General features: G+C 32.8%; 1 protein-coding gene across 1 annotated transcript in view; it reads right to left on the reverse strand.

Annotated features, from left to right (window-relative positions):
* The window catches only part of LOC118182444 (carbonic anhydrase-related protein 10-like), a 1,559,317-nt gene that overhangs the window by 1,349,210 nt on the left and 192,892 nt on the right, over positions 1–17,215 (reverse strand). The window contains exon 2 of the mRNA XM_085806946.1: positions 2,573–2,620. Within this exon, the coding sequence (XP_085663072.1) occupies positions 2,573–2,620 (48 nt within the window). The remainder of the gene's footprint in view (positions 1–2,572; positions 2,621–17,215) is intronic.

The raw sequence follows: 17,215 nt of genomic DNA on the forward strand, positions 1-17,215 counted from the left end.
TATGTGCAGCAGAGATAAGCTTTATTAATATTTTAATGAGGCTATATATATATATTTAACAGTAAGTGATATTTCATGTAATGCAGAGATATCAATTGCCAAAATAAGCGATTTTGTTTTACAATTGTTCCTTAAATTTGACTGAAAAACATTGCATTTTAGTTGAAAGAAGCGCTGAAAAATAATATAAGTCAGCAAATTCATTCTCTGATATCTGTGCTAATACTACACATTAAAGTTATGGAATATTTTGTGTTTAATATACACTCTTAGATAAAAAAACGATGCACCACGACACACCGAGAAAATATAAAGCAAATTGAACACAAATTGATATGCACACAGGTTTTGACGAAAATTGCAAAATTTTACATTTTGGCTGCCAATGAATGAACAGTTGTCGCTACAGCGCATCTGATCTGCGCAACTGACAGGATATTTAAGAAGAGAAATTACGATTCCAGGTCATAAATTCTTCAGGAATTTTATTCCGTGTACTCTGGTAAACAGTAACTATGCCTCGCATACAGGGTGCGCGAACGATATTCGCACCTGTCAGAATTTGAGAAAGGTCGTCTAGTTGGGCTCAAAGAAGCCGGTTGGTCTTATTGGTGTCCGGTTGGTCTTATTGGTGCTCGGCATTTGAACAGGAGCGATGCCACTATTAGACGATGTTGACAGGAATGGGTGAATCATGGCCGCACACAGCGTCAAGAAGGAAGCGGTAGGCCTAAGAGAAATGACAGAACGTGAAGACCGAGCAATCGGCAGAGCGGCACTCACAGCCCCAGATGCATCATTATCATCGATTGTACGTGCAACTAGTGCATCAGTGACCGCAAGGACCATTCATAGACGGCTTTCAGAAAGGTGGCTGAGGTCACGGCGCCCCTTGTGCTGACTACCATTGACCTCTGTACAACGTTAAGCCCGTTTGCATTGGTGTCGGGCTCATTCGCACTGGAATGTCACTGACTGGAGTAGAATAGCCTTCAGTGATGAGTCCCGCTTTGAACTGAGCCCCGATGACCAGCGAAGGCGAGTCTGGAGACGCCCCAGTCAGCGGTGTGTTACCAACCTGACTGTCGTCCGGCAGACAGGCCGACAACCAGGAGTGATGGTCTAGGGTGCTATTTCATTTCATAGTAGGACCCCTTTGGTTGTCATCCGTCGCAACCTTACAGCACAGCGGTACGTAGACGAAGTTCTAAGGCCCGTTGTGTTGCCCTTCATGTCACGCCACCCTGGGCTTACATTCCGGCAAGATAATGCCTGCCCCCACACTGAACATGTTTCTACTGCTTGCCTTAGTGCTTGCCGAACATTAGCTTGGCCAGCAAGTTCGCCGGATCTTTCTCCTATTGAGCACGTTTGGAGCATTATGGGAAGAGCCCCCCAACTAGCTCGGGATGTTGACGATCTAACGCGCCAGTTGGACAAAATTTGGCACGATATTCCTCAGGAGGACATCTGCAACCTCTATCAATCGATGCCAAGCCGAATAACTGCTTGCATAAGGGCCAGAGGTGGACTAACGCGTACTGACGTTTTCACTCTGTAAAGCTGTTTCACTTCAATAAATCATCCAATTTTTCTCAAACTGTAATCATTTGCTTTTTTGTACATGTACATCACTTCCACCGTTTTTCGTCCCATTCGGATGACTCCTTCTTGGTGCGTCCTTTTTTCGTCTAAGAGTGTATTATGATAGCTTGAATAATTTACTAAGTGAAAGCTCTGTTCCTTGTGGATTATAAAAAATGCTACATTATCGATTTATAGAATCTTCTCATTCGCTAGCTTAAAGTTGTTCATTTAAATTCAGTAGCGTATTTTAAGAAAGTTATAATTTAAATTACAAGTCAAAGATAAATAATTAAGGAAATAAATCTAGTAGCCACATTTTATTAACAGTCATTTTAAATCACGTTAGTTGACAAACTGGAACACAAGAAACTGAAAAAGATAGTTATACTGATATTAGTCTAATACTTTTAATTTAATCCCCTCTGCTTAGGTTGTAAAATAAATATTTTCCTTTTAAATGAGTCTCCAAAACGGAAATATGTGATTGTTGCTGTAATATACTTCCCTTAACAGCTGTTTAAACCTCATGAGAAAAGTCTTTGAAGAAACAAATATGAAATGTTTTACACTTAAATGCTGCTTCAAAATCAGTAGCGTATACTATTCTCAATATTCCCAGTTTTACTTCAAAATAATCACTTTCTGAATAAACGTGTTTAGATCATTCATGTTTTTAATTAATATTATGACTCTCAACCAATTCATCAACTAAGGTCATCGAAGTTTTGATTTATTTTCAAATGCTACTCATTATCAGTATATTATGAAACAGTACGTTTTCCTGGAATCATTTGAATTAAAGGAGGCCATAAATAAATAAATGAAAATACCTTAATATAAGATTGTGAAACAGCACCTCAGTATAAGACTGTGAATAACACCTGAGTATAAGATTGTGAATAATCTCAGTAGAAGATTGTGAATAATACCTCAGTAGAAGATTATTAATAACACCTCAGTATAAGACTGTGAAATTAAATCTTACCTGATATTCCGTCATATGTCCACCATTCTTCCCAATTCCCAATAGCACCTAAAATACAGAAAATATTCTTACAATATTATACATTATCTAGTTTAATCATGTAAATGTTAAAACATTTTAAAAAGTAGATATTAGTTACATTTCATGAAACTTAAAGAACATATTACAAAAAAGAAGACTTTTCATGCTCGCGGTTTAAAATGGCAGTTTGAGATGCAATACTTGTTTCGATTTGAAATAACTAGCATTCTGATGAATTAATAATTTTCTAGATTGTCTTCTTTGAAATTGTTTGATATTGTCTAAAACTGAAAAGTTATTTGCAAGCGTTTTAATTTTTTAGATCGCAACTTTGAACGTAGTGGCTAGATGGAAACGTCAAAAGTTGAGTAATGATGGAAAATGATTTCAATAGTACAGATATTAAAGTAACTTCAGAGATTAACCTTAAAAAGCAGAGTTCAACTGTTTTTAAAGAGGTATCAGAGTTAAACCTTTAAAAGTTGCTTCAATTTGCTATGCTAAGATATCTGCAAGTCGCAATATAGATTCATAAATAAAACTTTTACTGCTTTAGAGATTTGGGTTCATAGAGTAACAAAAATGCTTTATTTATAAAAGATAGAACTAAATCATCAGCTTTACTGGGACTTGCTTTCATCTCATAATATATTTTTACGTATTATGCAACCATGTTTAATTGAGATTTTCACTCCATACGATTTCTTTTCGTTTCCTTTCGTTTGGACTCAGAAAAGCAAAAATCCTCTTCAGTTTACTCTCCCTTTTTTTATTCACCTAAATTTCATAGTTAAAATATTTGAAACTTATTTTAGGACACTTAGAACCATATAAGCAAGCAAAAACTACTTTACCCTGAACTTCTGAACCTATTTTATATAATTTCAATGCTAAATACTACATTGTTACTACAGGACTGAATAGATCTGCTAATTGTCAGAAAGTTAACTTGATAAAAAATTAAAACTATGCATATTAGCTTAGTTACTTTAAAATATTTCAGAAATGAAGCGCTATTTGTTACAAAAAGATGGTAGTATATTTCAAAAACTCGTGTCTTACATTACTGTTTATTTCAGATCCAAACAAAATAGAGATTGTATAAAAGCAAATAATAAGAATGTAAAATCAGAAATGATAATTAAAGATGTCTAAGTCAAAAAACAAAACTAACTCTATAGCTTAATACACCCTGCTGGCATTCAAAACTGCAACACCATCAAGGAAAGCAAATGCAAAAAATATATTTATTGCACGTAAAACAGTATGGCATGATTGAATTTGATTATTGATAATTGAACAAAATGATTAGATGCAGAGGGGTGGCGGTCCAGTCTCTCAGCAACCCATGACCAGATGTTTTCAAAGGGTGACAGATCTGAAGACCGTGCAGGCCAGGGCAGCAATCGAATGCCCTGTGTATCGAGGAAGGTCAGAACATGACGTGCAATATGTGGTCTTGCATTATGTTGTTGGAACATGGCGTTTGGAGGCCTCGAAGATAGGGCACAACCACTGGACATAAGATGTCAAAAATGTACCCATCTGCGCTCAAATTACCATCTATGTAGAGAGATGTGCGTAGAGATCTAGAGATGACGAACTAGAGATGTGCTTGTCGCGTACCCAATGGATGCCCAAACCATCACACCAAGTGTATGGCCCCTATGCCAATATCGAATGCAAGCAGGCGACGTGTGGTCTCCACTCCAGACTCCAGACCCGTACACGGCCATCAGAATACTATACGTAGAACAGGGATTCGTTTGAGAAGGCGACTTTGTGCCACTCCTGTATCCAGCTTTGACGTCTTGCGCACCAGAGTCGCCGTCTCTCTTTGTGCTGCATTCTCAAGGGAAGCCGAAGTAATAGTCATCCTGCTGATAGTCCACACTGCTGCTAACATCGACGTACCTTTCAAACTGATACTGGGCTTTCTGAAAACATGCCCATTTCCTGACTGATGGTCCGTGATATGGTCGTACGGTTTTGCAGGGCAGATTTCACAATTTGTCTGTTCCCTCTGGCGTTAGTCATGGGATGGCGTTGATATCCTGCATGCCGTTTAGTATGACCCTCAGCACTCCATTGATTCCATATTCGCATGACAGTGATTGAATGTCGACCAGTGCGACCAGCGATATCACGGAACGATAATCTACACTTTGGAGAGGCAACAATCCTGCTTTTATCAAATTTCGAAACTTGCTGATAAGCATTTCCTCTTTTTATGCGAGGCATAACACAATATTCTGAACAAACTCCAAACTTACAAAGCACTTCCCGAATGAGAAATCCACTACACAGCTTTTCTTTTATGCAGTACTTCAAATGTTTTTTCTCCCTCCCGCGTCGTCTAAATGCGCTGAAATACTAATCATTTGCATATCTTCATTTGGAACTTCTTCCTTTCATGTCATTTTGACTTCCTGGATCAAATCATTCCTTTATCAGATCTCTGTCATATTCTATGTCAGAGCATTCCTTCATGGAGTTGCAATTTTAATGACGAGCAGTGTATAAATTTATTTGAATTTTTACACAGATTTATCCATAATATTCTTAAGACAGGTCACGTCTGAATGTATTCAGTATTGCTTTTCCTGAGTATTAATCAGGTTCAGCAACAAAATGAAATAGTAAAGGAAATCAGTAAAAAATACAATAATTGACCTCTTACGAAGCTATATGCAAGATTCGAAGAGGACAAATTAAGCTGGACAACATTATTGTCAAGAAATCTGTGTTATGCAGTGGCCCTAAAAATTCAAGCCTGTCATTAACCCTGTGGACCTTAGTTGCTATTATAGCATTCCAGTAAATCACAGACATAGAATACGCTAAACCGATAGAACATGCAATACACATGGCTCCCTGTTGGTGGTTACGGGAAGAAGTGACTTGCAGAAAAGTGCACCAACATGCCTAGACAAATTTGCGCACTGCGCCAGAGAGATAAGCTACAGTTGTCGGGTTACAAATCGCAGACAATGGCAACAGGTTGGAAGGGGTTTTAAGACAGAATTTTCCTAGTCTAAACTTTTCAGGCTTGCCAATTGAATCTGTTGCTGAATTCATATACTTGGGTCTCATTACTGACAACCGTTTATCACGAATGTCACATTTGAAGTACTTGAAAGATAATATTATTAGCTTATTAATAAATAACATGCAACCTACAACATCATTAAAATAGGGCATTCCGGCACCATTGCTGAGGGTAAGGTATTAGATAGCTACAGAGCGTATAGTTCTTTCTTCTCGGAAAGCAAAATGACTTCTCATATGAGGAGAAAACTGCTAACAATTCAACGACAGCATCTGTTGCTCGTATATAGTACTCTGCCCTCCAAATCATTCCTGGTCCTCTTTCACTTGACCTCGACTTCACTTGGCTGGATTCCATGGTTGAAAGAGAAGCTGCGGTTATGAGAACTACAAGACTAAATCTAGCAACAAATCTGTAGAATGGACTCGTTTTCCTTCTGACCACGAAAACCATAATCTCGCGAATATCTGTCAACCGACCCATTGCAACTTATAGCAGAATATCTTCTCTGCTGAACTCATAAATCTCCAACAAAATATCTGCATGTATACAGATCGCTATAAGACAGTGGACGGTGATTAAATTGTACATTCTTGGAAGAGTAGTCTGGGACGAAATGATTCAGGATACAAGCAGAATTAACAGCAATAAGAGCAGCGACCGCCTATTCACAGCGCAGACCCCAGAATACAACGTAGATATACAGTGACTCGGCTTCTAATCTTGCCGAAGTCTCAACAGGGCGAAGCCAAAGTCCTTTAGTATACGTAAAGTACTGCTCGAGTGCCCAACCTATAAGAGGCCTACTCTGTGCTGGATGTCGGCTTACGGTGGAATTGCTGTAAATGAGCAGGCAGATAGCAAAGCGAAAAATGCGGCCAATGGCCCATCCCTTCTGCAGAATCCCGTTTCATTTCCAGTCACATTTCTAAAACAATCCACTGATAAGTATTTTCTTGCACAATGACAGGAACGCAGAGCTCAGCTGCAGCAAGCAGGTGTTCCCATCGGCTGATGCCCAAATTCAAGGCAGACTTGTAAATTAATATAGTAACTCTCACTAAATTTTTAACAGGTCACGGCCCTTTTCTGTCTAATCTGAGATGATTTGAGTATAGGGACACGGACACCTCCGACTGCTGCGGTCTTAGCATCTCCGATCTCTACATACTTGAACGTTTCTTTACTCGGGTTCAGTATCTCAAATTACCTTCTAGTGAACATTGGAAAGCTTGGACAAAGAACACGCTCTCTAAGAAAGTTACAGAGCTTATAGCGAAAAAGCTATTAATTACCGTGCTTCTATATATGCCAACATTTCTCATCGTCAGTAAAAACTGTGACCTTTAAGAAAAGTATGTATCTTATAAATTTCAGGTCTTTAAAAATGACGTTTCCCTGTACTGGAAACTTTATCGGTTTTAGTGTAATACAAAAGTGTAAAACAAAAAATGCTCTAATTTTCATAGTGTAATATGATGAAGATTAGTGCTTGTTTGCAATAAATTAAAATACGAGATGATTCTGAAAGTAAAATTTAAAAAAAAATTAAAATTAAACTAAAATAAAATGTTAGCAATTTATAGAGGATTTCTTTTTTCTGCTAAAGAAATGGTGGTAACATGTTTTGACTACTTCTTTAATTTTCTCTCTTAAATTAATTAATTTTCCCGTTCTAATCATCAAAAACTGAATAAATCAGTAATTATCTAGATAGAAGCTAAGCATTAGAAAGTCAGTTTAAGATTTAGTTCAGTTTCTAAAAGAGATAAAATCTTCACTTCATCAATAAGCGAGGGAAAATAACAATAACTGGTATGTAGAGACATTAGGTTATTTTGGAAGCAGGAGACATGAAAAGTGAGCAATGCCCTTCCCGGGACTCGAACCTCGGACGTCTCGAATACGCTCCGTGTGTGCAGCACTGTAGAGACATTAGGTTATTTCGAAGCAGGAAAGATGAAAAATAAATAATGGCCTCGCTGGGACTCGAACCACGGATCTCTCGAATAAGCTCCGAGTGTGCTAACCATTAATTACACCACGAAGGCATGGTAAGAAGATGGTAGAGATATCTTATAAGTAAAATACAGAATATATTTTTTTCAGATTCTAATAATTTATTATCTACTTTAGACTCAAACTCATATTTTTCTCGCTGACTATTTTAAACATAACATTTAAGATTTTATCATCCAAGACTGAAAGAACTGAAAAAAATTCCTGCAGGCACCCTTAAGGGAATTAAAAATAAAATAAACAATTCAATGTCTCCAGTTTAGTTGCTTAGTTACTAACATAGCGAATGTTCGAGAGAATCAAGAAGTTTAAATTTGCCTTTCTAATAACTACGAAATTTGAGATTTAAAATTCCCTTCAAAGCAGAAAATTAAAACTTTATAAATTAAATGTTTATTTAGCACAAAGGGTTCTTTAATCTTCCTCTAAAACTCAAATATATCTATATACAATTTACACGTCACACTGTACTAGGGAATATGGATATGAATCAATGCTATTAATAATTCATATCGTAAAATGTGGTTTATTCAAAAATCGTAAGATAATTGTGTTTTGGAAATGGCTAATATAAATAATGTAAGATGAGAGAAAACAAATAAAATATTTCATTGTCATGTTTGAAGGGTTCATAAAAATGTGAATAGTGTGAGGCAGTAATAAGATTTGTTGGAAGAATGTTTAAGGAATGATTTACAAAAGACCTCCAGGAAAGAATTATGCTGTGATAACAATAAATAGCAAACCATAAAAAATGAACTCTAATTAGAAATTATTAATTTCAAATTATATTTAAAAACATTATTAAAATTATTCTTTGAAATAATTTGCGGATCTCAGAAATTAACTGCGCGAATAAATTTTTGATTATTTTCTTATGTATTATTTATTTATATTTTTATTTTATGAGGGCACTACAGGCCATGTCTCAATTTGCGCCATTGAGTTTTTTTAATTCTTTATTTTTATTTAATTATTTTTTTACTACATTTGATTTTATTTGTTTTTCTAATTCTGAACACAGAATCCAAATAAATCAATAATCACTATCTGATACTGCTTAATATTAAATACTTGTTACTTTCTATCTTGAAAGTTAATATATTAGACTCAATACTCTTATAAACCTAGAAAAATAAATAAATCCCTGATTGAATTTTCTTAATTAGTATTAAAAAGTTTCCATGAAGTATTTACATGGAATAATCATGTGATACAATATGTTGACTTAAATAATTTGCGAATCAAGTGCGTCTGAAATAATAAAATTTGAAATGAATAAAAATAGTAATGGTGGAGAGACGAAATATTTGATGAAGAAATTTTATTTTCGAATCAGTTATAGTAATACCCTATTCTTTTAAAACTTAAGAAGTAAATAAAATGACTGTCTGAATTACCTAACATGATTCTGAAAAGATAGCACTAAATATTTACAAGGAATACTCATGTGATGAAATATGTGGATTTCAATAAGTTCTGAATCACGTATATATTAAAGGATGAAATTTGTGAAGAATAAATATGGCAAATGCGAAAGAAAGAAGAATTAGGTGAAAACAATCTTATTTCCTAGTTAATTATTTTCAAACATCCGTTAGATAAAAGTTTTTCTCTCAAATTCTCATTAGTTTCTATTCAGACAAATTTTACCGAAATTGAGAGCTATTTCGGTCGCGTAAATTTGCGTGTCAGTAAGTGTCTGGGATGAAATTTTAATCACCCTATCATGAAATAATGAGTTTCCTTACATTAAAGATATATTATACTGCTAAGCATCTTATTATCATTGTCGCGCACGTGGAGCGATCCAAAACTTCCCGATAAAAATAAAAAAGTATTAAAAAATGGCACTCTGTAGACTATTCACAGTTAATTAACTACCCCAAAGGTAATTAATTTCTGTGTGTGTATGTGTGAATAAGTAATTCGTCACATCAGCGTATCCACACACTGCGTTGATAAATAGACCTCATTAATCAAACTGCATTTCAGCAGCTATATAGGATTCGTAGTGTTTCGCATGGTAACTTTCAGGCATAAACGGGTCTCTTTGAAAAGTGCTTTCGCTTATTAAACCGCGTGTAAACGGGGTTACCCTTCAGGGACTAAAAGACGTTTATTATTGTATCCCGAAAAGCGCTTTTCCTAACTATAGTACGACCTAAAGTGATTGTTTAAACAGCTGCACACCATCACAGTCCCACGATGCACTGCGTGGACAAGTCAATTGTAGCAGGAACAATGAAAGTGCCGATATGAATGGTGCAACACTCGCGAAGGCTGTAGTTAATTTCTCGACAAGCTTTATTAAATTTCCCATTCGCAATAGATTTGTGAAGAACATAATCACAATTTCGTAACGAAGAAATATTTTAAAATTTGCTTATAAAGTAAATTTTAGAATCAATTCTTCCTCTTAAATTGAAATTATGGGGATACGTTTTATATTTAATTGAGATTATTGTAGCTCTTTAAACAAATTTAATGGTAGAAGATTTTTGTTTATTGAAGAATTTTAAGAACAGTGTGATACTGCAAATTGAGTTAAATAATACAATAGAATTTGAAACAACAATAATAAAAATTTCTCTAGGCAGCAGTGATTTAACTGAATTACGTTTTGCGATGCTTAATTCCGACAGAAAAGTGAATTTCGTTAATGCTTAAAAGCTTCAGTAATAAAATTTTTCATGTTCTGGTTAATAGTAGTTGCATGTATTATAAACAGTTTAAACGAATGTTAGCCCAGGAACAAGAAAATAACGTAGCTTTTCCCTCTTTATGTTAATATGCTTTTAACGATAACTGCCAATGAAAATTTTATTGTTTTTTAAATTATTTCTTTGCAGCTTTGAGATGAACTTATTATTAAAAATTACGGAAGTTATTCATAATAACTTACTTTAAATCATGAGAAATTATTATAAATTACTTTATTAGCAGGATATTTTATAAATTATTAAATCAAGTTTCAAGTAATGAAATATTTCAGGTTCATTGATTTCAAGATTATATATGAATTATACCATGAAATTAACAAACAACAAATATTATAAAACGTTGCTGCGAAATTTAATAATGTTCTGTACTTTTTTAGTGTTGGTGGTGAATTGCTACCTTAAATGTAATAGTATGCATGAGTAATCATAAATTAAAAATGTAATAAAATAAATGTAAAATTAAGAATGGAAATAAAAACGGCTGAAAACTTTCTGTCATATTTTTAGAAACTTTAAAACAGAATTTGCTTTATCAGATGTAAGACTTAAGAGAAATAAATCTACTTGATAGTTTAAAATATTGAAAGAAAATAATATTTATATATATTATTTCATTTAAAGTTAGTGAATTGATAAAAATGTTTTTAAAATTAACGGTTGAAAAGCTTAGAAAGCAAAGGATAAAACAGTAAAACGAAAAAATAAAAACATTAAAAACAGATATTTAAATTAATGCCCAAAATGAAATTGTAATTTAAATTTCAAGCTCTTCGTCAGAAAATATAGCACAATTTCTCATGGTTAACCCCTTTTCTAAATTTATATCTAGAAGAATCTAAACAAACTTTGACTAATATTTTAGAACACTTTAGAGGCCAATAATTAAAAATAAAAACAAAAATTTGTTATGGAAGCAAATCGTATCCAAATCAGGCATTATCAACTTGTTATCACAAAATAAAGAGTAAAATTACAAAATCAACAACAATGGCCAGAAGATTTGGGGGGGGGTGAGAAGAAAAAATATTTGTAACAAAAAACTTTCGAATTTGCTTGATACTTATTTGAAACAGATTTAAAAAAGCTATAAAAATTCATCCAACGAACCTATAAATTTCTTTCAAAATCTCTTACAAATATAGTATCTTATTATTTTTAATGGAATTGTACCTTCATGAAATACTTTTTTAGCAAAATATTTGGGCATTTCTTTAAAGCATGATATTTAGCAATACGTATTGGTTATTGAAACACACCTGAAGGTCAATATCCAGATAAATATAATGAAAATGTAATCTTCTGTGAAGGGATATGTCTATCTGCTTCCTATCTATCTATATCGCGAAATTTTGCTCCTTATTAAAATTTTAAAAAATAATCTAATACCTAATCAATTTACTAACCATTGCCTTAAAAGAGCAGGCGTTAAATACTCACTCTAAATCATTTAACTGATAGGGATATGATAATTTGTTCCTAAACCTGAGAAAGCGGTATAAGTTGGATGACTATCAGTTGAAGGATTTGTACATAGTGTAATTACAAAGCTGTATATAATGTAAAAAGCTAATTGTCTTCAGACTTATGCTGTTACTAAAAAAATGGGCCTATTTAATAATCTTTAGTCTGTCAAATAGCTCTTTGACCATGAAAATTCCTTTTTTCCTTTTCTTAATTTCATCCTCGTTACGACACGACAATTAGCCAGAAATTAATTAATTTCCATTCACTAGTATTTTCAAAAATTTTAACAGACGGTTTCACTCAAATAAGAACTCCACAACATACGTTCCTCAAGCATTCCTAATCATTCCCTTTTCCATAAATTACTTCACACATGTCTGTCCGACTGATATAATTCAAAGCCCCCGCTGCCGATAAAGAATTTCGGAAACACAACCTTTCTGAGTAAGACGCGAAGAAAACACTTTGCCCACTTCCCACTAGAAAGAATGTAAGTTAATTAATGCTTTTTCTGGCCTTTTATATGTTCATGTACATTCCCTTTTCTTATTATATATATTTTAAATTTAAATTTTTATTTTTTGATTTGTTTTTGCAAAGATTGCAATATATTTCTTATATTTGGTAATTTTCTAATGTTTATTTCAATTACTTTGACTTCTATTTTATAATGCCAATTTCCAATGTTTAATTTTTACAAATAGTTTTGAATTATAATGCATAAACACGAGGTTGTCGGGGGACAATTACTCGAGTAATTTAATAAATTTTACTGCAGAAATTGCTTTTTACTCAAAATTGAATTAGTGAAAATGCTTAATCGGAATGAGTTCTTTGGTACTCTGCATTGGTTCTTGATCCCTTCAATTCACAAAAATATTTGGCTTAGCTTAAATTGCCGGTTTGGCATCGCCTTATTACTTGAGTAAAGGACGAAACTCCTTCGTATTTATTTCTTAATTATTTTTCATTGAACGGGAGTTGGCTTGTTCCCCTTGAAAAGTCAACTAATTTCCGATCAATGGCAATGATTACTTGCTTTTAATTTAATTACTTGCTTTTAATTTAACTTCTTTTTACAATTGAAATTTTGTTATTCATGATTTAATTCAAGTCCCCGTTAAACATTTTTAACAATTTACATTCAAGTTACTTTAAAACAATTTTCGGAATTGAACTTACTAAGTATGGATTCACTCTTTTAAGCTACTTCTACTAAAATTAATCTTAGGAGATAATATAATCAATATTTCTTTAGTAAATAAATTATTATATATATATATACAAACCATAACACTGTATTTCCATTTACTGCATCTTTGCACTATAAAATCGTATAGCATCCAAATCAGTTGTTCTAATGTCACAATAATACAATAATTCTAGATCTTAAAATGGCAATATACGTAGCTATTCCCTTAACATTTAATCTCTGACAAAATATGTAGTGTTATTAGACTCCTGGTGGGAGACAAGGTGAGACGGAAAGAGGTCTCGGGCTATACTGAATGTTATGCATGGTTAGGTTTAACAGCAGTGTGCATAATTCTAACGCAGAGGTGATAATTAATAACCATGTCAGGGCATGCCCGAAGAATGTTCATTTCGCTTACACCCCTCTATCTTCATTATATGTAGGTCATACCGTAAAGAATTCTTCCTAAACTTTAATGTAATAGCACAATTTACAGACTTTTGTTGACAGCCGTCGGGCCAGAAATGCTTCCTTATCAACCTCTTGCACACATACTCTGGGATTCGCTGTTTATAACTTTGCCAAAATTAATGCACATAAAAGAGTAACCTACTTAAATTTAAAAAAAAAAAAAAAAAAAAAAAAAAATGCTGTCTGCTGTGGGGTATTTCCTCCCATTTTTTTTCTTCGTATTCTTTCCTTTTTCATTTATGCATGCATACAGGCATACATGCATATATATAGACATATATATAAAAGTAGAAAGATAACACGAACAAGAGAGACATATGTGGTCAAGAATTTTGCGCATTAAGCTTCAAAATTATAAAATATTTGCAAAGAAGAGGAAAGTTCAAAAGCTATTGCTTAAAAGTGCATTTGATACTGTAGTTCCTGCGTAAAATAGTTACACATGTAAATACAACAATGCAATACTAAAGAATTCAAAGTTATCGCGTAAAAGTTTAATGTAAAATTTACAAAACGAGATAACTTCAAAATTAAAAACGGATGAGAAAAAAACTAATAAATTTTAAATAAAATTGTTTTAAACATTTAAATGGTGCACGGAAATTAAAAATATTTCAAATAAACAGAAAATATGTACAAAGATTTGCAATAAATGGTAAATTAGTCCAATTCGATGTTTGAGACGGACTTAGAAAGGGAAAAGCGTCACAAAACTCGAATTCAGCTAATACCATAAGCGCGTTTCGTCAAACGAAAACAATTGAGACTGAAAACGGAATTTCATAATAGAATAATCAAACTAAATTATCTTAATATAGTAAGTCTCAATGGTTTTCTTTCTTTTCCCGACGCGCCTGCAATTAAAATTGTAAATATAAAACTTACTATTTAAGCAATTAAAAACTATACAAAAAAGCCTAGTTAGGCAAATGTACAATTAAAATAAATAGTTAAAAAGCTATTAGTCAAAAATTACACAATTTTAAGGGAGATCTCTATGAGCATTAAAAAATTAAACTTTTAAAGGGAAAATTAAAAGAAGCATAATAATAACTTCTCAAAATGAGTCCCGCTAATACCAAAGTCAAAGCAAAGTAGAAGAATAAGACAATTATACCTGCGTCCATAGCAGTGGCCTGACCAAAGTAAAATGAGCAAAAACTGCTGAAAAGTTTTGCCGGAAATGAAATCCAATGGAGTGCTACCAGAAAAGAAAAATATTCAAAATTCTCCAATTAGGTGAGACGATGTGGAAGGGGGGGGAACAAAGGTAAAGAAGCAGTAGCCAGTGGTACGTAACGGCCAGTGGGGAAAACTTTGCTTCCATAAATGGGGATTTTTGAAGGTGGAGGACGGATGCTAGACTTCCAAACATGTATGTATATGTATATGTACATATGACAGACATATATATATACCTACATATATATACCTACATATATATGTATATATAAATCAAACAGGAAATGTCGGAACTAATGGAACATTTTTGGTTCAAAATTTTACATTGTCGAGAGGAACAAAACATGTTTCCCAGTACTCATTAATCGACTCAGTTTGGTGTTTCAAATATTTACCCCTTGACAAGTTCTTTTTGAAACATTAAATAGGGGTGATTAATATCGTGTTTGTACCATTTTACCTTTTGCATTGCTTATTTTATTATTAATTTTTTCATTGCTTCTATTATGCTCATTTTCATTTTAAAGTTACACCAATATTATAACAACCTTAACTTCCCTATAAAAAGTTCAACTAGAAAAAAATCACTTTTACTATTATTACTATTATCTATTATCTCTCACTATTATCACTTTTACTATTATCATTAGTCTTTACCCTATATCGTTTTCCTCAGATTGCATAATCAGAATTTTTATTCCTTTTGAACTCAAACTATATGTATACATATCTATATGCAGTTAGAATTGCAAAATACTGCTTATTGTTATAGTTAAGCGAGACTGGTACTACAGAATCGATAAAATTATCAGTTTTCAAGTTTTTCGGTAAAAAAAAAAAAAAAAAAAAAAATTACTTTAATACTCTTACAACACTGGAAAGAAATTTTGAAAAGATCGGGCGACAATAAATGGTATAAAAGGCTTTTAAAAGTTTCCACTGGCTTTTAACTGTGTTTATTTTCTGTTTCTTCTTAACTGTTTCAAATATTTATTAAAAACCAGTATAAAAGAAGAGGAACGCAATTAGATGTGACAGCAACTATCAGAAAACTGTTTTTATGAGTAAAAATTGTTTGATTTAAAATACTAAGTGAAGATTGAAAAAACAAAATTTGCACCTTTATACTCGCAGGATTTTTTTTTTTCTTTTTTACGCAGTTTTGGAAATATTTTATGTGTATTATTAGTCAATTTCCTTATTCTTCTTCAGAAACGGAAATTGTTTGTGATAGGCATGAAAAGAAAGAGGTGGCATAATGAGAGTGATCAATTTCTTGATTGTACCGTTATTTAAAATCGTGCTGGATCAAACATTAAAATTTTGAATTAATTAAAATACTCCTAATTAATTTAAAATGCAATTTATATACTAGAACAATGGCTAAAATTAGTGAAAAAATCATGTGTACTTCTGGGCGGTTTTAAATAAAAAGTTTTGTCTGTGTTCAAACTTCAAATTTTACTTTTTGGAAAAAATGAATTAAACGAAAAATTAAAAATATTAGTATTGGTTATAAAAAGTTTATCATCGCCAAATTAATAGTTATAAATTTTATTTTAGATATAGGTTTTATATTTTATATATATCTATTGAACATAGATAATTCAAAAGTCATAAGTCAAAACATCCTAAGGACATTTCGAAATCAAATTTGAAAACTGAAAGACTATTTCTAACAAATTGCACAAACAAGATAGTTTTAGAATAATTTTATTTTCATAAAACTACTTTACCTAAATTAGAGGACATACCAACGCAAAGAAAGTGGTACAATTTACAAAGCGGTTAAATAGTTACTTGCGCAGTTTATAAATAAATTCAACAGTGCGTCTTGCAACACAAAGGTCGGTTTAATTTGCAAATGCATTCTTATCGTGCTCCAATACTCATTTTTCATTGTAAAGCAATGATCTCAAGAGACATATGGAGGGAAAAGACGAATTTCAAGATTGCTAACTATCTTATATGTTATTTGAGGAGAGGAAATGTTCTTTTATTTTTATACATGTACCGATTCGCAAAGGCTTTAACCTTAACATCTTTTCATAGAATTGCTTTTCCAATAGCACCAAAGTTGAAGTACTTTAGTATTGAATCGGAAGACTGTGAAAGGTTTCCTATACAGTGAAACAAGTGCAGCTGTTGAAACTACAGAGCAGCACAAAACCTACTGAAACCTTTGAAAATAGTTCAAAAGATCGCTTAGGATCTAAGTCGGGCTTTGTAAAATTTCTTTTTTCCTTGCTAAGAAAACGTTAATAATACATCCTTAGAAAACCTAACTTAGAGCTAAAAATGCGATAAAAGTTAGCAAAAAACTTTTCTTTTGAGACGAAGCAACTTTTTAGTGTTATTCTCATACTAAAGAAAATAAAAGCAATATCGAGAATATTTAATTGCAACTAGAGTAATTGCAAATAGCTCTATTTTAGATACATTTTGGCACCAGAGATTTATTAAAGTATTGCAAGCAATTTAGCTAATATTTGTTGTAGTCTCATTAAAAAATATCTGCT

Source organism: Stegodyphus dumicola, chromosome X1, assembly GCF_044657685.1.
Source record: "Stegodyphus dumicola isolate Sdum_Otavi_A_Nest chromosome X1, ASM4465768v1".
NCBI lineage: Eukaryota > Metazoa > Arthropoda > Arachnida > Araneae > Eresidae > Stegodyphus > Stegodyphus dumicola.